This window comes from Scyliorhinus torazame, chromosome 24 (assembly GCF_047496885.1).
Source record: "Scyliorhinus torazame isolate Kashiwa2021f chromosome 24, sScyTor2.1, whole genome shotgun sequence".
Taxonomy (NCBI): domain Eukaryota; kingdom Metazoa; phylum Chordata; class Chondrichthyes; order Carcharhiniformes; family Scyliorhinidae; genus Scyliorhinus; species Scyliorhinus torazame.
Genome location: NC_092730.1, coordinates 21,410,090 through 21,432,691, shown reverse-complemented (window position 1 = coordinate 21,432,691; position 22,602 = coordinate 21,410,090). Strand labels below are relative to the sequence as shown.

The 22,602-nt window shown below is 55.1% G+C and overlaps 1 protein-coding gene across 1 annotated transcript in view; it reads right to left on the bottom strand.

The window, feature by feature from the left end:
• Nucleotides 1–22,602, bottom strand: part of LOC140399955 (EH domain-binding protein 1-like) — a 153,074-nt gene that overhangs the window by 54,093 nt on the left and 76,379 nt on the right. Inside the window, 1 exon segment of the mRNA XM_072489449.1 lies at nucleotides 12,597–12,632. Within this exon segment, the coding sequence (XP_072345550.1) occupies nucleotides 12,597–12,632 (36 nt within the window).

The window sequence follows — 22,602 nt, the reverse complement described above, 5'->3', positions numbered from 1 at the left end:
GGTAACGGTGGGGTTAGTTTAGACGGGGCCTGTACTCCCGGTATTACGGTAACGGTGGGGTTAGTTTAGACGGGGCCTGTACTCCCGATATTACGGTTACGGTGGGGTTAGTTTAGACGGGGCCTGTACTCCCGGTATTACGGTAATGGTGGCGTTAGTTTAGACGGGGGCTGTAGTCCCTGTATTACGGTTACAGGGGGTAAGTTTAGACGGGGCCTGGAGTCCCTGTATTACGGTTACAGGGGGTTAGTTTAGACGGGGCCTGTAGTCCCTGTATTACGGTTACAGGGGGTTAGTTTAGACGGGGGCTGTAGTTCCGGTATTACGGTTACGGTGGGGTTAGTTTCGACGGGGCCTGTACTCCCGGTATTACGGTTAGGTTGGGGTTAGTTTGGCGGGGGGCCTGTACTCCCGGTATTACGGTTACGGTGGGGTTAGTTTAGACGGGGCCTGTACTCCCGGTATTATGGTTCCGGTGGGGTTAGTTTGGCCGGGCCTGTACTCCCGGTATGACGGTTACGGTGGGGTTAGTTTGCCGGGTGCCTGTACTCCCGGTATTACGGTTGCGGTGGGGTTAGTTTAGACGGGGGTGTACTCCCGGTATTACGGTTACGGTGGGGTTAGTTTAGACGGGGCCTGTACTCCCGGTAATACGGTTACGGTGGGGTTAGTTTGGCGGGGGGGCCTGTACTCCCGGTATTACGGTTATGGTGGGGTTAGTTTAGACGGGGCCTGTACTCCCTGTATTACGGTTACGGTGGGGTTAGTTTGGCGGGAGGCCTGTACTCCCGGTATTACGGTTACGGTGAGGTTAGTTTGGTGGGGGGGCCTGTACTCCCGGTATTACGGTTACGGTGGGTTTAGTTTAGACGGGGCCTGTACTCCCTGTATTATGGTTACGGTGGAGTTAGTTTGGCGGGGGGGGGGCCTGTACTCCCGGTATTACGGTTACGGTGAGGTTAGTTTGGTGGGGGGGCCTGTACTCCCGGTATTACGTTTACGGTGGGGTTAGTTTGGCGGGGGGCCTGTACTCCCGGTATTACGGTTACGGTGGTGTTAGTTTGGCGGGGGGCCTGTACTCCCGGTATTACGGTTACAGTGGGGTTAGTTTAGATGGGGCCTGTACTCCCGGTATTACGGTTACGGTGGGGTTAGTTTAGATGGGGCCTGTACACCCGGTATTACGGTTACGGTGGGGTTAGTTTAGATGGGGCCTGTACTCCCGGTATTACGGTTACGGTGGGGTTAGTTTAGACGGGGCCTGTACTCCCGGTATTACGGTTACGGTGGGGTTAGTTTAGATGGGGCCTGTACTCCCGGTATTACGGTTACGGTGGGGTTAGTTTAGACGGGGCCTGTACTCCCGGTATTATGGTTAGGGTGGGGTTAGTTTACACAGGGCCTGTACTCCCGGTATTACAGTTACGGTGGTGTTAGTTTGGCGGGGGGGCCTGTACTCCCGGTATTACGGTTACGGTGGGGATAGTTTAGACGGGGCCTGTACTCCTGATATTACGGTTACGGTGGGGTTAGTTTGGCGGGGGCTGTACTCCCGGTATTACAGTTACGCTGGGGTTAGTTTGGCGGGGGGGGCCTCGAGTCCCTGTATTACGGTTACAGGGAGTTAGTTTAGACGGGGCCTGTAGTCCCTGTATTACGGTTACAGGGGGTTAGTTTAGACGGGGGCTGTAGTTCCGGTATTACGGTTACGGTGGGGTTAGTTTAGACGGGGCCTGTACTCCCGGTATTACGGTTACGGTGGGGTTAGATTAGACGGGGCCTGTACTCCCGGTATTACGGTTAGGGTGGGGTTAGTTTGGCGGGGGGGCCTGTACTCCCGGTATTACGGTTACGGTGGGGTTAGTTTAGACGGGGCCTGTACTCCCGGTATTACGGTTACGGTGGGGTTAGTTTGGTGGGGGGGCCTGTACTCCCGGTATTACGGTTACAGTGGGGTTAGTTTGGCGGGGGGGCCTGTACTCCCGGTATTACGGTTACGGTGGGGTTAGTTTGGTGGGGGGGCCTGTACTCCCTGTATTACGGTTATGGTGCGGTTAGTTTAGACGGGGCCTGTACTCCCGGTATTACGGTTACAGGGGGTTAGTTTGGCGGGGGGGCCTGTACTCCCGTTATTACGGTTACGGTGGGGTTAGTTTGGCGGGGGGGGCCTGTACTCCCGGTATTACGGTTACGGTGGGGTTAGTTTAGACGGGGCCTGTACTCCCGGTATTACGGTTAGGTTGGGGTTAGTTTGGCGGGGGGGCCTGTACTCTCTGTATTATGGTTATGGTGGGGTTAGTTTAGATGGGGACTGTACTCCCGTTATTACGGTTACGGTTGGGTTAGTTTAGACGGGGCCTGCACTCCCGGTTTTACGGTTACGGTGGGGTTAGTTTGGAGGGGGGCCTGTACTCCCGGTATTACGGTTACGGTGGTGTTAGTTTAGACGGGGCCTGTACTCCCGGTATTCCGGTTACGGTGGGGTTAGTTTAGACGGGGCCTGTACTCCCGGTATTATGGTTCCGGTGGGGTTAGTTTGGCCGGGCCTGTACTCCCGGTATTACGGTTACGGTGGGGTTAGTTTGCCGGGTGCCTGTACTCCCGGTATTACGGCTGCGGTGGGGTTAGTTTAGACGGGGGTGTACTCCCGGTATTACGGTTACGGTGGTGTTAGTTTAGACGGGGCCTGTACTCCCGGTATTCCGGTTACGGTGGGGTTAGTTTAGACGGCGCCTGTACTCCCGGTATTATGGTTCCGGTGGGGTTAGTTTGGCCGGGCCTGTACTCCCGGTATTACGGTTACGGTGGGGTTAGTTTGCCGGGTGCTTGTACCCTCGGTATTACGGTTGCGGTGGGGTTAGTTTAGACGGTGGTGTACTCCCGGTATTACGGTTACGGTGGGGTTAGTTTAGACGGGGCCTGTACTCCCGGTAATACGGTTACGGTGGGGTTAGTTTGGCGGGCGGGCCTGTACTCCCGGTATTACGGTTATGGTGGGGTTAGTTTAGACGGGGCCTGTACTCCCTGTATTACGGTTACGGTGGGGTTAGTTTGGCGGGAGGCCTGTACTCCCGGTATTACGGTTACGGTGAGGTTAGTTTGGTGGGGGGGCCTGTACTCCCGGTATTACGGTTACGGTGGGTTTAGTTTAGACGGGGCCTGTACTCCCTGTATTATGGTTACGGTGGAGTTAGTTTGGCGGGGGGGGCCTGTACTCCCGGTATTACGGTTACGGTGAGGTTAGTTTGGTGGGGGGGCCTGTACTCCCGGTATTACGTTTACGGTGGGGTTAGTTTGGCGGGGGGCCTGTACTCCCGGTATTACGGTTACGGTGGTGTTAGTTTGGCGGGGGGCCTGTACTCCCGGTATTACGGTTACAGTGGGGTTAGTTTAGACGGGGCCTGTACTCCCGGTATTACGGTTACGGTGGGGTTAGTTTGGCGGGGGGGGCCTGTACTCCCGGTATTATGGTTACGGTGGGGTTAGTTTAGACGGGGCCTGTACTCCCGGTATTACAGTTACGGTGGTGTTAGTTTGGCGGGGGGGCCTGTACTCCCGGTATTACGGTTACGGTGGGGTTAGTTTAGACGGGGCCTGTACTCCCGGTATTACGGTTACGGTGGGGATAGTTTAGACGGGGCCTGTACTCCCGGTATTACGGTTACGGTGGGGTTAGTTTAGATGGGGCCTGTACTCCCGGTATTACGGTTACGGTGGGGTTAGTTTAGACGGGGCCTGTACTCCCGGTATTATGGTTAGGGTGGGGTTAGTTTACACAGGGCCTGTACTCCCGGTATTACAGTTACGGTGGTGTTAGTTTGGCGGGGGGGCCTGTACTCCCGGTATTACGGTAACGGTGGGGATAGTTTAGACGGGGCCTGTACTCCCGATATTACGGTTACGGTGGGGTTAGTTTGGCGGGGGCTGTACTCCCGGTATTACAGTTACGCTGGGGTTAGTTTGGCGGGGGGGCCTCGAGTCCCTGTATTACGGTTACAGGGAGTTAGTTTAGACGGGGCCTGTAGTCCCTGTATTACGGTTACAGGGGGTTAGTTTAGACGGGGGCTGTAGTTCCGGTATTACGGTTACGGTGGGGTTAGTTTAGACGGGGCCTGTACTCCCGGTATTACGGTTACGGTGGGGTTAGATTAGACGGGGCCTGTACTCCCGGTATTACGGTTAGGGTGGGGTTAGTTTGGCGGGGGGGCCTGTACTCCCGGTATTACGGTTACGGTGGGGTTAGTTTAGACGGGGCCTGTACTCCCGGTATTATGGTTACGGTGGGGTTAGTTTGGTGGGGGGGCCTGTACTCCCGGTATTACGGTTACGGTGGGGTTAGTTTGGTGGGGGGGCCTGTACTCCCGGTATTACGGTTACAGTGGGGTTAGTTTGGCGGGGGGGCCTGTACTCCCGGTATTACGGTTACGGTGGGGTTAGTTTGGTGGGGGGGCCTGTACTCCCTGTATTACGGTTATGGTGCGGTTAGTTTAGACGGGGCCTGTACTCCCGGTATTACGGTTACAGGGGGTTAGTTTGGCGGGGGGGGCCTGTACTCCCGTTATTACGGTTACGGTGGGGTTAGTTTGGCGGGGGGGGCCTGTACTCCCGGTATTACGGTTACGGTGGGGTTAGTTTAGACGGGGCCTGTACTCCCGGTATTACGGTTAGGTTGGGGTTAGTTTGGCGGGGGGGCCTGTACTCTCTGTATTATGGTTATGGTGGGGTTAGTTTAGATGGGGACTGCACTCCCGGTATTACGGTTACGGTGGTGTTAGTTTAGACGGGGCCTGTACTCCCGGTATTCCGGTTACGGTGGGGTTAGTTTAGACGGGGCCTGTACTCCCGATATTATGGTTCCGGTGGGGTTAGTTTGGCCGGGCCTGTACTCCCGGTATTACGGTTACGGTGGGGTTAGTTTGCCGGGTGCCTGTACTCCCGGTATTACGGCTGCGGTGGGGTTAGTTTAGACGGGGGTGTACTCCCGGTATTACGGTTACGGTGGTGTTAGTTTAGACGGGGCCTGTACTCCCGGTATTCCGGTTACGGTGGGGTTAGTTTAGACGGGGCCTGTACTCCCGGTATTATGGTTCCGGTGGGGTTAGTTTGGCCGGGCCTGTACTCCCGGTATTACGGTTACGGTGGGGTTAGTTTGCCGGGTGCCTGTACTCCCGGTATTACGGTTGCGGTGGGGTTAGTTTCGACGGTGGTGTACTCCCGGTATTACGGTTACGGTGGGGTTAGTTTAGACGGGGCCTGTACTCCCGGTAATACGGTTACGGTGGGGTTAGTTTGGCGGGGGGGCCTGTACTCCCGGTATTACGGTTATGGTGGGGTTAGTTTAGACGGGGCCTGTACTCCCTGTATTACGGTTACGGTGGGGTTAGTTTGGCGGGAGGCCTGTACTCCCGGTATTACGGTTACGGTGAGGTTAGTTTGGTGGGGGGGCCTGTACTCCCGGTATTACGGTTACGGTGGGTTTAGTTTAGACGGGGCCTGTACTCCCTGTATTATGGTTACGGTGGAGTTAGTTTGGCGGGGGGGGCCTGTACTCCCGGTATTACGGTTACGGTGAGGTTAGTTTGGTGGGGGGGCCTGTACTCCCGGTATTACGTTTACGGTGGGGTTAGTTTGGCGGGGGGCCTGTACTCCCGGTATTACGGTTACGGTGGTGTTAGTTTGGCGGGGGGCCTGTACTCCCGGTATTACGGTTACAGTGGGGTTAGTTTAGACGGGGCCTGTACTCCCGGTATTACGGTTACGGTGGGGTTATTTTGGCGGGGGGGGCCTGTACTCCCGGTATTATGGTTACGGTGGGGTTAGTTTAGACGGGGCCTGTACTCCCGGTATTACAGTTACGGTGGTGTTAGTTTGGCGGGGGGGCCTGTACTCCCGGTATTACGGTTACGGTGGGGTTAGTTTAGACGGGGCCTGTACTCCCGGTATTACGGTTACGGTGGGGATAGTTTAGACGGGGCCTGTACTCCCGGTATTACGATTACAGGGGGTTAGTTTAGACGGGGCCTGTACTCCCGATATTACGGTTACGGTGGGGTTAGTTTAGACGGGGCCTGTACTCCCGGTATTACAGTTACGCTGGGGTTAGTTTGGCGGGGGGGGCCTGGAGTTCCTGTATTACGGTTACAGGGAGTTAGTTTAGACGGGGCCTGTAGTCCCTGTATTACGGTTACAGGGGGTTAGTTTAGACGGGGGCTGTAGTTCCGGTATTACGGTTACGGTGGGGTTAGTTTAGACGGGGCCTGTACTCCCGGTATTACGGTTACGGTGGGGTTAGATTAGACGAGGCCTGTACTCCCGGTATTACGGTTAGGGTGGGGTTAGTTTGGCGGGGGGGCCTGTACTCCCGGTATTACGGTTACGGTGGGGTTAGTTTAGACGGGGCCTGTACTCCCGGTATTACGGTTACGGTGGGGTTAGTTTGGTGGGGGGGCCTGTACTCCCGGTATTACGGTTACAGTGGGGTTAGTTTGGCGGGGGGCCCTGTACTCCCGGTATTACGGTTACGGTGGGGTTAGTTTGGTGGGGGGGCCTGTACTCCCTGTATTACGGTTATGGTGCGGTTAGTTTAGACGGGGCCTGTACTCCCGGTATTACAGTTACGCCGGGGTTAGTTTGGCGGGGGGGCCTGTACTCCCGTTATTACGGTTACGGTGGGGTTAGTTTGGCGGGGGGGGCCTGTACTCCCGGTATTACGGTTACGGTGGGGTAAGCTTAGACGGGGCCTGTACTCCCGGTATTACGGTTACGCTGGGGTTAGTTTGGACGGGGGCTGTAGTCCCGGTATTACGGTTACGGTGGGGTCAGTTTGGTGGGGGGGCCTGCACTCCCGGTATTACGGTTACGTTGGGGTTAGTTTGGCGGGGGGGCCTGCACTCCCGGTATTACGGTTACGTTGGGGTTAGTTTGGCCGGGGGGGGGGGCCTGCACTCCCGGTATTACGGTTACGGTGGGGTTAGTTTCGACGGGGGCTGTAGTCCCGGTATTAAGGTTACGGTGGAGTTAGTTTAGACGGGGGCTGTAGTCCCGGTATTACGGTTGCGGTGGGGTTAGTTTAGACGGGGGCTGTAGTCCCGGTATTACGGTTACGGTGGGGTTAGTTTGGCGGGGGGCTGTACTCCCGGTATTACGGTTACGGTGGGGTTAGTTTGGCGGGGGGGCCTGTACTCCCGGTATTACGGTTACGGTGGGGTTAGTTTGGCGGGGGGGGGGCCTGTACTCCCGGTATTACGATTACGGTGGTGTTAGTTTGGCGGGGGGGCCTGTACTCCCGGTATTACGGTTACGGTGCGGTTAGTTTGGCGGGGGGCCTGTACTCCCGGTATTACGGTTATGGTGGGGTTTGTTTAGACGGGGCCTGTTCTCCCGGTATTACGGTTACGGTGGGGTTAGTTTAGACGGGGCCTGTACTCCCGGTATTACGGTTACGGTGGGGTTAGTTTGCCGGGTGCCTGTACTCCCGGTATTATGGTTGCGGTGGGGTTAGTTTAGACGGTGGTGTACTCCCGGTATTACGGTTACGGTGGGGTTAGTTTAGACGGGGCCTGTACTCCCGGTAATACGGTTACGGTGGGGTTAGTTTGGCGGGGGGGCCTGTACTCCCGGTATTACGGTTATGGTGGGGTTAGTTTAGACGGGGCCTGTACTCCCTGTATTACGGTTACGGTGGGGTTAGTTTGGCGGGAGGCCTGTACTCCCGGTATTACGGTTACGGTGAGGTTAGTTTGGTGGGGGGGCCTGTACTCCCGGTATTACGGTTACGGTGGGTTTAGTTTAGACGGGGCCTGTACTCCCTGTATTATGGTTACGGTGGAGTTAGTTTGGCGGGGGGGGCCTGTACTCCCGGTATTACGGTTACGGTGAGGTTAGTTTGGTGGGGGGGCCTGTACTCCCGGTATTACGTTTACGGTGGGGTTAGTTTGGCGGGGGGCCTGTACTCCCGGTATTACGGTTACGGTGGTGTTAGTTTGGCGGGGGGCCTGTACTCCCGGTATTACGGTTACAGTGGGGTTAGTTTAGACGGGGCCAGTACTCCCGGTATTATGGTTACGGTGGGGTTAGTTTAGACGGGGCCTGTACTCCCGATATTACGGTTACGGTGGGGTTAGTTTAGACGGGGCCTGTACTCCCGGTATTACGGTTACGGTGGGGTTAGATTAGACGGGGCCTGTACTCCCGGTATTACGGTTAGGGTGGGGTTAGTTTGGCGGGGGGGCCTGTACTCCCGGTATTACGGTTACGGTGGGGTTAGTTTAGACGGGGCCTGTACTCCCGGTATTACGGTTACGGTGGGGTTAGTTTGGTGGGGGGGCCTGTACTCCCGGTATTACGGTTACAGTGGGGTTAGTTTGGCGGGGGGGCCTGTACTCCCGGTATTACGGTTACGGTGGGGTTAGTTTGGTGGGGGAGCCTGTACTCCCGGTATTACGGTTATGGTGGGGTTAGTTTAGACGGGGCCTGTACTCCCGGTATTACAGTTACGCCGGGGTTAGTTTGGCGGGGGGGCCTGTACTCCCGTTATTACGGTTACGGTGGGGTTAGTTTGGCGGGGGGGGCCTGTACTCCCGGTATTACGGTTACGGTGGGGTAAGCTTAGACGGGGCCTGTACTCCCGGTATTACGGTTACGCTGGGGTTAGTTTGGACGGGGGCTGTAGTCCCGGTATTACGGTTACGGTGGGGTCAGTTTGGTGGGGGGGCCTGCACTCCCGGTATTACGGTTACGTTGGGGTTAGTTTGGCGGGGGGGCCTGCACTCCCGGTATTACGGTTACGTTGGGGTTAGTTTGGCCGGGGGGGGGGGCCTGCACTCCCGGTATTACGGTTACGGTGGGGTTAGTTTCGACGGGGGCTGTAGTCCCGGTATTAAGGTTACGGTGGAGTTAGTTTAGACGGGGGCTGTAGTCCCGGTATTACGGTTACGGTGGGGTTAGTTTAGACGGGGGCTGTAGTCCCGGTATTACGGTTACGGTGGGGTTAGTTTGGCCGGGGGCTGTACTCCCGGTATTACGGTTACGGTGGGGTTAGTTTGGCGGGGGGGCCTGTACTCCCGATATTACGATTACGGTGGTGTTAGTTTGGCGGGGGGGCCTGTACTCCCGGTATTACGGTTACGGTGGGGTTAGTTTGGCGGGGGGCCTGTACTCCCGGTATTACGGTTATGGTGGGGTTTGTTTAGACGGGGCCTGTACTCCCGGTATTACGGTTACGGTGGGGCTAGTTTAAACGGGGTCTGCACTCTCGGTATTACGGTTACGGTGGGGTTAGTTTAGACGGGGCCTGTACTCCCGGTATTACGGTTATGGTGGGGTTTGTTTAGACGGGGCCTGCACTCTCGGTATTACGGTTACGGTGGGGTTAGTTTAGTCGGGGCCTGTACTCCCGGTATTACGGTTACGGTGGGGTTAGTTTAGTCGGGGCCTGTACTCCCGGTATTACGGTTACGGTGGGGTTAGTTTAGACGGGGGCTGTAGTCCCGGTATTATGGTTACGGTGGGGTTAGTTTGGCGGGGGGCTGTACTCCCGGTATTACGGTTACGCTGGGGTTAGTTTGGCGGGGGGCTGTAGTCCCGGTATTACGGTTACGGTGGGGTTAGTTTGGCGGGGGCTGTACTCCCGGTATTACAGTTACGGTGGGGTTAGTTTGGTGGGGGGGCCTGTACTCCCGGTATTACGGTTACGGTGGGGTTAGTTTGGCGTGGGCTGTACTCCCGGTATTACGGTTACGGTGGGGTTAGTTTGGCGGGGGGCTGTAGTCCCGGTATTACGGTTACGGTGGGGTTAGTTTGGCGGGGGGACCTGTACTCCCGGTATTACGGTTACGGTGGGGTTAGTTTGGCGGGGGGCTGTACTCCCGGTATTACGGTTACGGTGGGGTTAGTTTGGCGGGGGGACCTGTACTCCCGGTATTACGGTTACGGTGGGGTTAGTTTGGCGGCGGGGCCTGTACTCCCGGTATTACGGTTACGGTGGGGTTAGTTTGTCGGGGGCTGTACTCCCGGTGTTACGGTTACGCTGGGGTTAGTTTGGCGGGGGGGCCTCGAGTCCCTGTATTACGGTTACAGGGAGTTAGTTTAGACGGGGCCTGTAGTCCCTGTATTACGGTTACAGGGGGTTAGTTTAGACGGGGGCTGTAGTTCCGGTATTACGGTTACGGTGGGGTTAGTTTAGACGGGGCCTGTACCCCCGGTATTACGGTTACGGTGGGGTTAGATTAGACGGGGCCTGTACTCCCGGTATTACGGTTAGGGTGGGGTTAGTTTGGCGGGGGGGCCTGTACTCCCGGTATTACGGTTACGGTGGAGTTAGTTTAGACGGGGCCTGTACTCCCGGTATTACGGTTACGGTGGGGTTAGTTTAGACGGGGCCTGTACTCCCGTTATTACGGTTACGGTGGGGTTAGTTTGGCGGGGGGGCCTGTACTCCCGGTATTATGGTTACGGTGGGGTAAGCTTAGACGGGGCCTGTACTCCCGGTATTACGGTTACGCTGGGGTTAGTTTGGACGGGGGCTGTAGTCCCGGTATTACGGTTACGGTGGGGTCAGTTTGGTGGGGGGGCCTGCACTCCCGGTATTACGGTTACGTTGGGGTTAGTTTGGCGGGGGGGCCTGCACTCCCGGTATTACGGTTACGTTGGGGTTAGTTTGGCCGGGGGGGGGGCCTGCACTCCCGGTATTACGGTTACGGTGGGGTTAGTTTCGACGGGGGCTGTAGTCCCGGTATTAAGGTTACGGTGGAGTTAGTTTAGACGGGGGCTGTAGTCCCGGTATTACGGTTACGGTGGGGTTAGTTTAGACGGGGGCTGTAGTCCCGGTATTACGGTTACGGTGGGGTTAGTTTGGCGGGGGGCTGTACTCCCGGTATTACGGTTACGGTGGGGTTAGTTTGGCGGGGGGGCCTGTACTCCCGGTATTACGGTTACGGTGGGGTTAGTTTGGCGGGGGGGGGGCCTGTACTCCCGGTATTACGATTACGGTGGTGTTAGTTTGGCGGGGGGGCCTGTACTCCCGGTATTACGGTTACGGTGGGGTTAGTTTGGCGGGGGGCCTGTACTCCCGGTATTACGGTTATGGTGGGGTTTGTTTAGACGGGGCCTGTACTCCCGGTATTACGGTTACGGTGGGGTTAGTTTAGACGGGGGCTGCACTCCCGGTATTACGGTTACGGTGGGGCTAGTTTAAACGGGGCCTGCACTCTCGGTATTACGGTTACGGTGGGGTTAGTTTAGACGGGGGCTGTAGTCCCGGTATTACGGTTATGGTGGGGTTTGTTTAGACGGGGCCTGCACTCCCGGTATTACGGTTACGGTGGGGCTAGTTTAAACGGGGCCTGCACTCTCGGTATTACGGTTACGGTGGGGTTAGTTTAGACGGGGGCTGTACTCCCGGTATTATGGTTACGGTGGGGTTAGTTTGGCGGGGGGCTGTACTCCCGGTATTACGGTTACGCTGGGGTTAGTTTGGCGGGGGGCTGTAGTCCCGGTATTACGGTTACGGTGGGGTTAGTTTGGCGGGGGCTGTACTCCCGGTATTACAGTTACGGTGGGGTTAGTTTGGTGGGGGGGTCTGTACTCCCGGTATTACGGTTACGGTGGGGTTAGTTTGGCGGGGGCTGTACTCCCGGTATTACGGTTACGGTGGGGTTAGTTTGGCGGGGGGCTGTAGTCCCGGTATTACGGTTACGGTGGGGTTAGTTTGGCGGGGGGACCTGTACTCCCGGTATTACGGTTACGGTGGGGTTAGTTTGGCGGGGGGGCCTGTACTCCCGGTATTACGGTTACGGTGGGGTTAGTTTGGCGGGGGGCTGTACTCCCGGTATTACGGTTACGGTGGGGTTAATTTGGCGGGGGGACCTGTACTCCCGGTATTACGGTTACGGTGGGGTTAGTTTGGCGGCGGGGCCTGTACTCCCGGTATTACGGTTACGGTGGGGTTAGTTTGTCGGGGGCTGTACTCCCGGTGTTACGGTTACGGTGGGGTTAGTTTGGCGGGGGCTGTACTCCCGGTATTACGGTTACGGTGGGGTTAGTTTGGCGGGGGGGCCTGTACTCCCGGTATTACGGTTACGGTGGGGTTAGTTTGGCAGGGGGGCCTGTACTCCCGGTATTACGGTTACGGTGGGGTTAGTTTGGCGGGGGGCTGTACTCCCGGTATTACGGTTACGGTGGGGTTAGTTTGGCGGGGGGGCCTGTACTCCCGGTATTACGGTTACGGTGGGGTTAGTTTGGCGGGGGGCTGTACTCCCGGTGTTATGGTTACGGTGGGGTTAGTTTGGCGGGGAGCTGTAGTCCCGGTATTACGGTTACGGTGGGGTTAGTTTGGCGGGGGCCTGTACTCCCGGTATTACGGGAGCAGCACCTCCAGTTTATCACATGGGTTGGGCCTTTGTGTCAGCAGAGCAAAACCCGGCAATCTCAAACATACGGACCGGATCGCATTCAGCAGCTGGAGCCGGATCACTCAGAAAGCCTGGAGCGGGAAGGGGATGCGGGTGGGCGAGGGCGGGTGGGCGAGGGCGGGTGGGGTTGGGGGGGATGTTAGTGCCACTCAACACACAGCATGCTCCAAAGCAACTATGACCCACCTCTCCGCTGCTCCGCCTTAAGGAGGAACTTATACCCTGCGAGAGAACGGAAAAGGGGGGTTTCAGGACGGGTTGAAGGTGCAGAGCGAGGAAGCTCGGTATTCCAGGAGACAGTCATTATTTTCCAAGGGTATTTCCGAAATCCCGCGACTTAAAGCATTGCACCTCAGCCTCCCCCCCCCCCCCCACCCCCCCCCAAAGCGGCTATGACCCCCCCCCCCACCCCCGTCGATCAGACATCTTTCCAACTGGACCCACGAGGTGGGAAACATCCTCTCAGCCTGCACCCCGTCAACCCCCCCCCCCTCAGAATCTGATACGTTTCAAGAAGATCCCCTCTCGTTCTTCGCAACTCCCAACGGGTATAGGCCCCGACCTGCTCAATCGGACAAACCTCCTTCCTCCCAGGAATCAGCCCAGTGAACCGCCTCTGAACTGCCCCCTGAGGCAAGACTATCCCTTCCTTCGGTAACGGACACCGCTATAATGGCCATGAAGGACACCTGGGAGGGGGGAATCTTTGATAGATTTCCCAGTGGGCTTTGTGGAGTACGAACCTCCCGACGGAAATAAAAGGCTCACGGTGTCGGAAAACCGGCCGTGGTAAGATTATTACAGAGATCAAAACCGCAGGTGGTACTCCAAGTGTGGCCTCACCAACCCCCTTTACCATTGTACCATGGCTTTCTAACTTTTATACTCCATTCCCCTCGCAATACGAGACACGACATGGTATTGCAGACGAAGACCTAACCTACAGGCGTAGTAATGTGGCGAGGTGTGCTGGGTCCTGCCAATCCCGACAAGGTAGCTGCCAACGCAAATAGTGTAGCTACCTAACCAAACAAAATGGCTGCCAATGGTCACCTACTCAAACAAGATGGCCACCAACCTAAATAAAACGGCCACCGACCCAAAGAAGGTGGCTGCCGACCCAAACAAGATGGCCATCAACCCAAACAAAATGGCCGCCTATCCGAATAAGATGGCCACCAATAGCCGCCGACCAAAACAAGATGGGTGCCAACCCAAACAAGGTGGCCACCAACCCAAACAAGATGGCCACCAACCCAAACAAGCTGGTCAACCCAAACAAGATGGCCACCGACCCAAAGAAGGTGGCCACCAACCCAAACAAGATGGCCACCAACCCAAACAAGCTGGCCAACACAAACAAGATGGCCACCAACCCAAACAAGATGACTGCCAACCCAAACAAGACAGCTTCCAACCCAAACAAGATGCCCGCCAAACCAAACAGGACAGGTGCTAACCCAAACAAGATGGCCAGCAACCCAAACAAGCTGGCCAACCCAAACAAGATGGCCACCAACCCAAACAAGATGGGTGCTAACCCAAACAAGATGGCCACCAACCCAAACAAGCTGGCCAACCCAAACAAGATGGCCACCAAACCAAACAAGATGGGTGCTAACCCAAACAAAATGGCCATCAACCCAAACAAAATGGCCACCAATCCAAACAAGATGGGTGCCAAACCAAACATGATGGATGCCAACCCAAATAAAATGGGCACCAACCCAAACAAGATGGCCACCAACCCAAACAAGGTGGCCGCCAATGGCCGCCTACCTAAACAAGGTGGCCACCAATGGCCGCCTACCTAAACAAGGTGGCCACCAATGGCCGCCTACCTAAACAAGGTGGCCGACCAAAAAGCACAGCAAGCAAGACCCTGCACATCATGACCTCAGGACGTCCCAGTTTATAGCCAATAAGGTGCTTTTTGAAGTGTAGCCACCTTTAGGTAGCAGCGAGCGTGGGACCTGCGAGGGAAACTCTCCTGGGAACGGAGGATGAAGGGAACACGAGGCTTGGGGCATTTCCGCCGTTCAGGCAGCGTGTCGGATTTGAACATAAAATCAACAGCATCGTCACAGGATAGCAGTAAGCTGATTGGTTGGTGAGTAACTGATATTAGGGACTGTGTTTAAATCGCTGAAACTTAAGTAACTTAAAAGATAATAGTTAGGGAGCGAAGCTTGGCGGATAAAGGAGAAGTGAACCTGAAAGCGGAACTAGGAAATCAAAAGATCTGATTGGGTGAGTACATTTATATATTCTTTCTTTCGCTCCAAGCCATGGTCTGCTCTTCCTGCTCCATGTGGGAGATCAAGAACGATTCCAGTTCCCAGGGCCGGCAAGTGTGCAGGAAGTGTCTCCAGCTGTAGCTGCTGGAAGCCCGAGTTTCAGAGCCGGAGCGGCGACTAGGGACACCGTGGAGTGTTCACGAAGCGGGAAAGTATCGTTCATAGCTCGTATAGAGAGGTGGTCACGCCGCAGGCTCAGACTCCGCAGGCAGGGAGGGAATGGGGGACCACCAGGCAGAGCAAGAGAGCGAGGCAGGCAGTGCAGGAATCTCCTGTGGCCATTCCCCTGCAAAACAGGTATACCGCTTTGGATACTGTTGAGGGGAATGGCCTCTCAGGGGAAAGCAGCAGCAGCCAAATTAATTGCACCACGGTTGGTTCTGCTGCAGAGGGAGGGGTGATACGTGTGACAGCGCAATAGTTATAGGGGATTCAATTGTAACGGGAATAGATAAGCATTTCTGTGGCCGCAAACGAGACTCCAGGATGGTATGTTGCCTCCCTGGTGCTAGGGTCAAGGATGTCTCGAAGCAGTTACAGGACATTGCTACCGTGGGCAATGGTTCCGGCTTGGGTCACTGTCTGTGCGGAGTCTGCACATCCTCCCCGTGTGTGCGTGGGTTTCCTCCGGGTGCTCCCGTTTCCTCCCACAGTCCAAAGATGTGCAGGTTAGGTGGGTTGGCCATGATAAATTGCCCTAGGTGTCCAAAGTTGCCCTTTGTGTTGGGTTACTGGGTTGTGGGGATAGGGTGGAGGTGTGGACCTTGGGTAGGGTGCTCGTTCCAAGAGCCGGTGCAGACTCGATGGGCCGAATGGCCTCCTTCTGCACTGTAAATTCTATAATAAATTCTATGAAAACATTCTGGAGGGGGAAGGGTGGACAGCCAGTGGTCGTGGTACACATTGGTACCAGCGACAAAGGTAGGAAACGGGATGAGGTACTGAAAGCAGAATAGAGGAGGTAAGGAAGATCTGAAAGGTATTGATCTCAGGATTACTACCAGTGCCACGGGCTAGTCAGAGTAAAAATAGTGGGAAGTATCGGATGAATGCGTGGCGGAAGAGATGGTGTGAGGGAGAGGGTTTCAGGTTCCTGGGGCATTGGAACCGGTTCTGGGGGAGGTGGGACCTGTACAAACTGGACGGGTTACACCTATGCAGGACCGGGACTGATGTCCTTGGGGGAGGTACTTGCTAGAGCGGTTGGGGAGGGTTTAAACTAATATGGCAGGGGGATGGGAACCTATGTAAGGATTCAGAGCAGGGGGAGATCAAGAACAAGAGAAAAAGACAGAAAGGAAGTTAAGAAAAGAGATAGGCAGAGAAACCAAGGGCCTGTATCAGATAACGACACTGTAAAGAATTGTAAGGATGGGACAAGGTACGTTAAAAGGACTAGTCTTAAGGTTTTGTACCTGAATGTGTAGAGCGTTCAAAATAAAGTGGGTGAATTAGTTGCACAGATAGATGTAAAGGGATAAGGAGCTGTTTAGCACAGGGCTAAATCGCTGGCTTTGAAAGCAGACCAAGGCAGGCCAGCAGCACGGTTCGATTCCCGTACCAGCCTCCCCGAACAGGTGCCGGAATGTGGCGACTAGGGGCTTTTCACAGTCACTCCATTTGAAGCCTATTTGTGACGATAAGCGGTTTTCATTTCATTCATGATATATTTGGGATTACGGAGACATGCTCCCAAGGTGACCAAGGATGGGAACTAAACATTGAGGGCTACTCAGTTTTTAGGAAGGACAGACAGAAAGGAAAAGTTGGTGGAGTTGCATTGTTGATTGAAGAAGATACTGCTACAATATTGAAAGATATTAGCACAGATGATGTTGAATCTGTCTGGGTGGAGTTAAGAAATACCAAGGGGCAAAAAAACATTAGTCGGGGTAAACAGACCTCCAAACTACAGTGGTAATGTTGGGAATAGCATTAGACAGGAAATCAGAGATACATGTGATGAAGGAACATCTGTGATTATGGGTGATTTTAATCTACATATAGATTGGGTGACTCAAATTAGTCACAGTACAATAGAGGAGGAATTTCTGGAGTGTGTATATGGGGTGGTTTTCTGGGCCAATATGTTGAGGAACCAACGAGGGAGCAAGCCATCTTGGACTGGGTGTTGTGCAATGAGAAAGGATTAGTTGGCAATCTAGTTGTGAGAGAACCCTTGGGGAGGAGTGACCATAATTTGGTGGAATTCTTCAACAAGGTGAATAGTGAGGTAGCGGATTCTGAGACCAGGGTCCTGAACCTCAATAAAGGAAACTGTGATGGTGTGAGGCATGAGCTGGCTATGACGGACTGGGAAACATTACTGAAAGGAAGGACAGCGGACAGGCAACGGCAGGCATTGAAGGAACGAATAGGTGAACTCCTTTATTCCTATTTAGCGCAAGACGGGAAATGGAACTGTGGCCAAACCACGACTTAGACGGGAAATTAGAGCTAGTATTAGATTCAAAGAAAAGGCATAAAAATTAGCAAAAAAAAAGCAATAGACCCGAGGATTGGGAACATTTAAAATTCCGCAAAGTCAGATCAAGGGATTGATTAAGAATGGGAAAGTACAATATGAAAGTAAACTAGTGGAGGACGTAAAAACTGACTAAAGGGGCGGAATTCTCCGTAATCGGCGCGATGTCCGCTGACCGGCGCCAAAAACGGCGCAAATCAGTCGGGCATCGCGCCGCCCCAAAGGTGCGGAATCCTCCGCATCTTGGGGGGCCGAGCCCTAACCTTGAGGGGCTAGGCCCGCGCCGGACTGATTTCCGCCCCGCCAGCTGGCGGAAAAGGCCTTTGGTGCCCCGCCAGCTGGCGCGGAAATGACATTGCCGGGCGGCGCATGCGCGGGAGCGTCAGCGGCCGCTCACGGCATCCCCGCGCATGCGCAGCGGAGGGGGTCTCTTCCGCCTCCGCCATGGTGGAGACCGTGGCGAAGGCGGAAGGAAAAGAGTGCCCCCACGGGCACAGGCCCGCCCGCGGATCGGTGGGCCCCGATCGCGGGCCAGGCCACTGTGGGGGCACCCCCCCGGGGCCAGATCGCCGCGCGACCCCCCCCCCCCAGGATCCCGGAACCCGCCCGCGGCACCTTGTCCCGGCGGTAAGAGAGGTGGTTTAATCCACGCCGGCGGGACAGGCATTCTAGCAGCGGGACTTCGGCCCATCCGTGCCGGAGAATCGCGGGGGGGGGGCGCCAACCGGCGCGGCGCGATTCCCGCCCCCGCCGAATATCCGATGCCGGAGAATTCAGCAACCGCCGGGGGCGGGATTCACGCCAGCCCCCGGCCATTCTCCGACCCGGCGGGAGGTCGGAGAATCTCGCCCCAAGTTTCTATAGGTGTGTAAAGAGAAGAAGATTGATAAAAACTAATGTAGGCCCCTCACAGTCAGAAACGGGGAAATTCATAACAGGGAGCAAAGAAAAGGCAGAGGAACTAAATTCGTACTTTGCTTCTATCTTCACAAAGGAAAACATGAATAGTTTACCGGAGATTCTGGTAAACAGAAGTTTTAATGAGGAACTGAAGGGAGATCAGTTTTAGTAGAGAAATGGTTTTAGGGAAATGAATGAGATTGAGAAGCAGGCGGGCTGCAGAAGGACTTGGGCAGGCGAGAAGGTGGGCAAAGAAGTGGCAGATGGAATACAAGGTGGAAAAGTGTGAGGTTATGCACTTTGGAAGGAGGAATTTAGGCATCGACTATTTTCTAACTGGGGAAATGCTGAGGAAATCAGAAGCACAAAGGGACTTGGGAGTCCTTGTTCACAATTCTCTTAAGGTTAACGTGCAGGTTCAGTCGGCAGTTAGGAAGGCAAATGCAATGTTAGCATTCACATCGAGAGGGCTAGAATACAAGAGCAGGGATGTACGTCTGAGGCTGTATAAGGCTCTGGTCAGGCCCCATTTGGAGTATTGTGAGCAGTTTTGGGCCCCGTATCTAAGGAAGGATGCGCTGGGGCCTTGGAAAGGGTCCAGAGGAGGTTCACAAGAATGATCCCTGGAATGAAGAGCTTGTCGTGTGAGGAACGGTTGAGGACTCTGGGTCTGTACTGGTTGGAGTTTAGAAGGATGCAGGGGGATCTTATTGGAAATTACAGGATACTGCGAGGCCTGGATAGAGTGGATGTGGAGAGGATGTTTCCACTTGTAGGAAAAACTAGAACCAGAGGACCAAGCCTCAGACTGAAGGGACGATCCTTTAAAACTGAGATGAGGAGGAATTTCTTCAGCCAGAGGGTGGGGAATCTGTGGAACTCTTTGCCGCAGAAGGCTGTGGAGGCCAAATCACTGAGCGTATTTAAGACAGAGATAGATAGGTTCTTGATTAATAAGGGGATCGGGGGTTATGGGGAGAAGGCAGGAGAATGGGGACGAGAAAAATATCAGCCATGATTGAATGGCGGAGCAGACTCGATGGGCCGAGTGGCCTAATTCTGCTCCGATGTCTTATGGTCTTATAAAGGCAGATAAATCTCCAGGGCCTGATAATCTTCATCCCAGTGTACTTAAGGAACTGGCCCGAGAAATAGTTGATGCATTGGTGACCATTTTCCAAAATTATTTGGACTCTGTAATGCTTCCTAAAGATTGAAGGGGAGCGAATGTAACCCCGCTATTCAAAAAGAGAGGTCGAGAGGAAACAGGAACTATAGACCAGTGAGCCCAACGTTGGTAGTAGGGAAGTTGCTAGACTCAAGCATTTCATAGCACTGCATTTGGAAATCAGCGGTGTAATCAGACAATGCTTTGAAGATGTAACTAGTAGAGTTGACCAGGGAGAACCGGTGGATGTGGTTTATTTAGACTTTCGGAAGGCTTTCGACAAGGTCTCACACAGCAGATTAATATGTAAAGTTAAAGCGTGTGGGATTGTGGGTAGTGTCTCGAGATGGACAGATAGCTGGTTCGCAGACAGGAAGCAAAACGTTGGAATAAATGGGTCTTTTTCCGATTGTCAGGCAGTGGCTAGTGGGGTACCGCTGGGACCCCAACTGTTCACATTATATACTCATGATTTGGACGAGGGAACTAAATGTATTATCTCCTAATTTGCAGATGATGCAAAGTTGGGTGGGAGGGTGAGCTGTGAGGAGGATACAGAGATGCTTCAGCGGGATTTGGACAGGCCGAGTGAGTGGGCAAATGCACGGCAGATGCAGTATAATGTGAATTAATGTGAGGTTATCCGCTTCAGTAGCAAAAATAGGAAGGCAGATTATTATTTGAATGGGTGTAAATTGAGGGGTGGATACTCAGCGAGACCTCGGTATCCTCGTGCATCAGTCGCTAAAGTGAGCTCGTGGGTACAGCGGCAGTAAAGGCAAACGGTATGTTGGCCTTCGTAGCGAGAGGATTTGAGTCTAGGAACAGAGATGTTTTACTGTAATTGTATTGGGCATTGGTGAGGCCGTACCTGGAGTACTGTGGGCAGTTTTAGTGTCCTTATCTGAGGAAGGATGTTCTTGCTGTGGAGGGAGTGAGGCGAAGGTTTACCAGGCTGATTCCTGGGAGGGCGGGACTGTCATTCGAGGAGAGACTAAGTGGGTTCGGATTATATTCATTGGAGTTTAGAAAAGTGAGAGGGGATCTCATAGAAGCTTACAAAATTCTAACAGGATTAGACAGGGGAGATTCAGAAAGAATGTCCCCGATGGTGGGGGGGGGGGGGGGGGAGTCCAGAACTAGGGGTCATAGTTTGAGGGTCAGGGGTAAACCTTTTAGGACTGAGGTGAGGAGAAATGTCTTCACCCAGAGAGAGCGGTGAATCTGTGGAATTTACTACCACAGAAAGTAGTTGAGGCCTAAACGTTGTCATTTCGAGAAGGAATTAGATACAGCTCTTGGGGGTTAAAGGGATCGAGGGATATGGGGGGGGGGGGCGGTGGGATCAGGGTATGAAACTCGATGGTCAGCCATGATCATGATGAACGCGGAGCAGGCTCGAAGGGCCGAATGGCCTCCCCCTGCTTCTATTTTCTATATTTCTCTGTGATGCAGGACTCGCAGCCGCTCCCAGAACTAGTGCTTTGATAATGACCCAGGCACTATTTGTTGGTGATGTTGGCTGAGGGATGTGGGCCGGGATTCTCCCTTCTGGGGACCACGTCCCCACGCCGGCGGGAAAACCGGCGCCAAACCACTCCGGCGTCAACAGCCCCCGAAAGTAAGGAATTCTCCTTACTTTCGGGGGCTAGGTGGACGGCGGTGGGGTTGGCGCCGCTCCAGCCGGTGGCGAACGGACGGCGCGAGTTCGCGCATGCGTGGACCGCCCGGCGTATTTCCACGCATGCGCGGGGGGGTTCTCTTCTCCTTGCCGGCCCCCGGGCAATATGGCGGAGCCCGACAGGGGTCGGCGCGGAGGGTAGAAGTGCCCCCCACGGAACAAGCGCGCCCGCAGATCGGTGGGCCCCCATCGCGGGCCAGGCCACCGTGCGGGGCCCCCCCCCCCCCGGGGTCGGATCCCGTCCTCCCGCGCCCCACCCCCCCCCTCGAGGACCACCCCCGCACACTCACCCGCCAGGTCCCGCCGTGCGCGAGGTGAGTAATTTGCGCCAGCGGGACTGGCCGAAACAGGACGGCCGCTCGGCCCATCAGGACCCGGAGAATCACCGGGGGGGGGGGGGGGGCTGTCAACGGCCATCCCGCTGCTGCCCGAGAAACGGCGCCGGAGAATAGGGCAGTCGGGGCAGTGGGCGGGATTCCCCTCCCCTCCCCCCCAGCGATTCTCCGACCCTGCTTATTTAAAAAACGTATTTAAAAAAACGCCCACCTGACGCAGGCACCTCATTTTCAAGAAAAAAAAAAGTTTCGAGTACCCAACTCATTTTTTCCAATTGAGGGGCAGTTTAGCGTGACCAATCTACCGAGCCTGCGCATCGTTTGGGTTGTCGGGGCGAAACACACACAAATACGGGGAGAAAACGCAAACTCCACCTCATTCTAACACCTCCTGGGAGAAATGGGGCTCAGCATCCAGACAAGATGGCCGCCAATCTGGACAAGATGGCCGCCAATCCGGACAAGATGGCCGTCAATCTGGACAAGGTGGCCGTCAATCTGGACAAGATGGCCGCCAATCCGGACAAGATGGCCGCCAATCCGGACAAAGGTGGCTGACCTTCCAGACAAGTACAGGGCCGCACACCTCAGTTCCTCTTTGCGGGGCGGGGGGGGGAGGGTGAATTACTGCCACAGGCACCACATAAGCTCCGTAAATCTCCCCGTATTTGGCACGGCGTTATAACATTTAAAAACAGACAGGGCAGAGAAATTCCCAGAGACTCCCCGAACGGCCAGTGCTGAGGCGCTGTCTTTCTGGTGGAAGAGCGGCGGGCTGGGGGAGGGAGTGCCCCCCCAATGCCCCGGGGCCCCATATTTATCCCTCGCTCACCATCAGGAGAGAAAAAACAAGATGATCTGGGTAATTATCGCAACGCTGCCTGTGGGATCTTACTGTGCGCAGATCGGCCGCCGCGCGTCCCCCCCCCCCCTCCACCCTCCATTGCAGCAGTGACCACGCACCTCGGGAAAGTATTTTCCTCGGCTGCGAAGTGCCCCGAGGTGGCGAAAGGCGCGACCGAAATGCAGGCCTCTCTCGCTGGGCCTGAAGTCCCAGCTTCGTTTGTCCTTCCTCGCGATGCGGTCTCTATGGCGACGGGCATCCACGGAGGTCACGCCCCGAGACTGACGGATCAAAACCTTCCCCCCACCCCCACCACCAGCCCACCGGCAAACTGACCCGAGGTTCGGGGTCAGTACATATTCGGGGAACGAGGCCGATCGCCACCGGATTGGGACGGCATCAAACAGAGGGCCGTGGCCAGGTTGGAGATGGTTGGTCAGTCTCCCCGTCATTCGTGGCTGGAGTCTGCTCAGTTGCAAGGA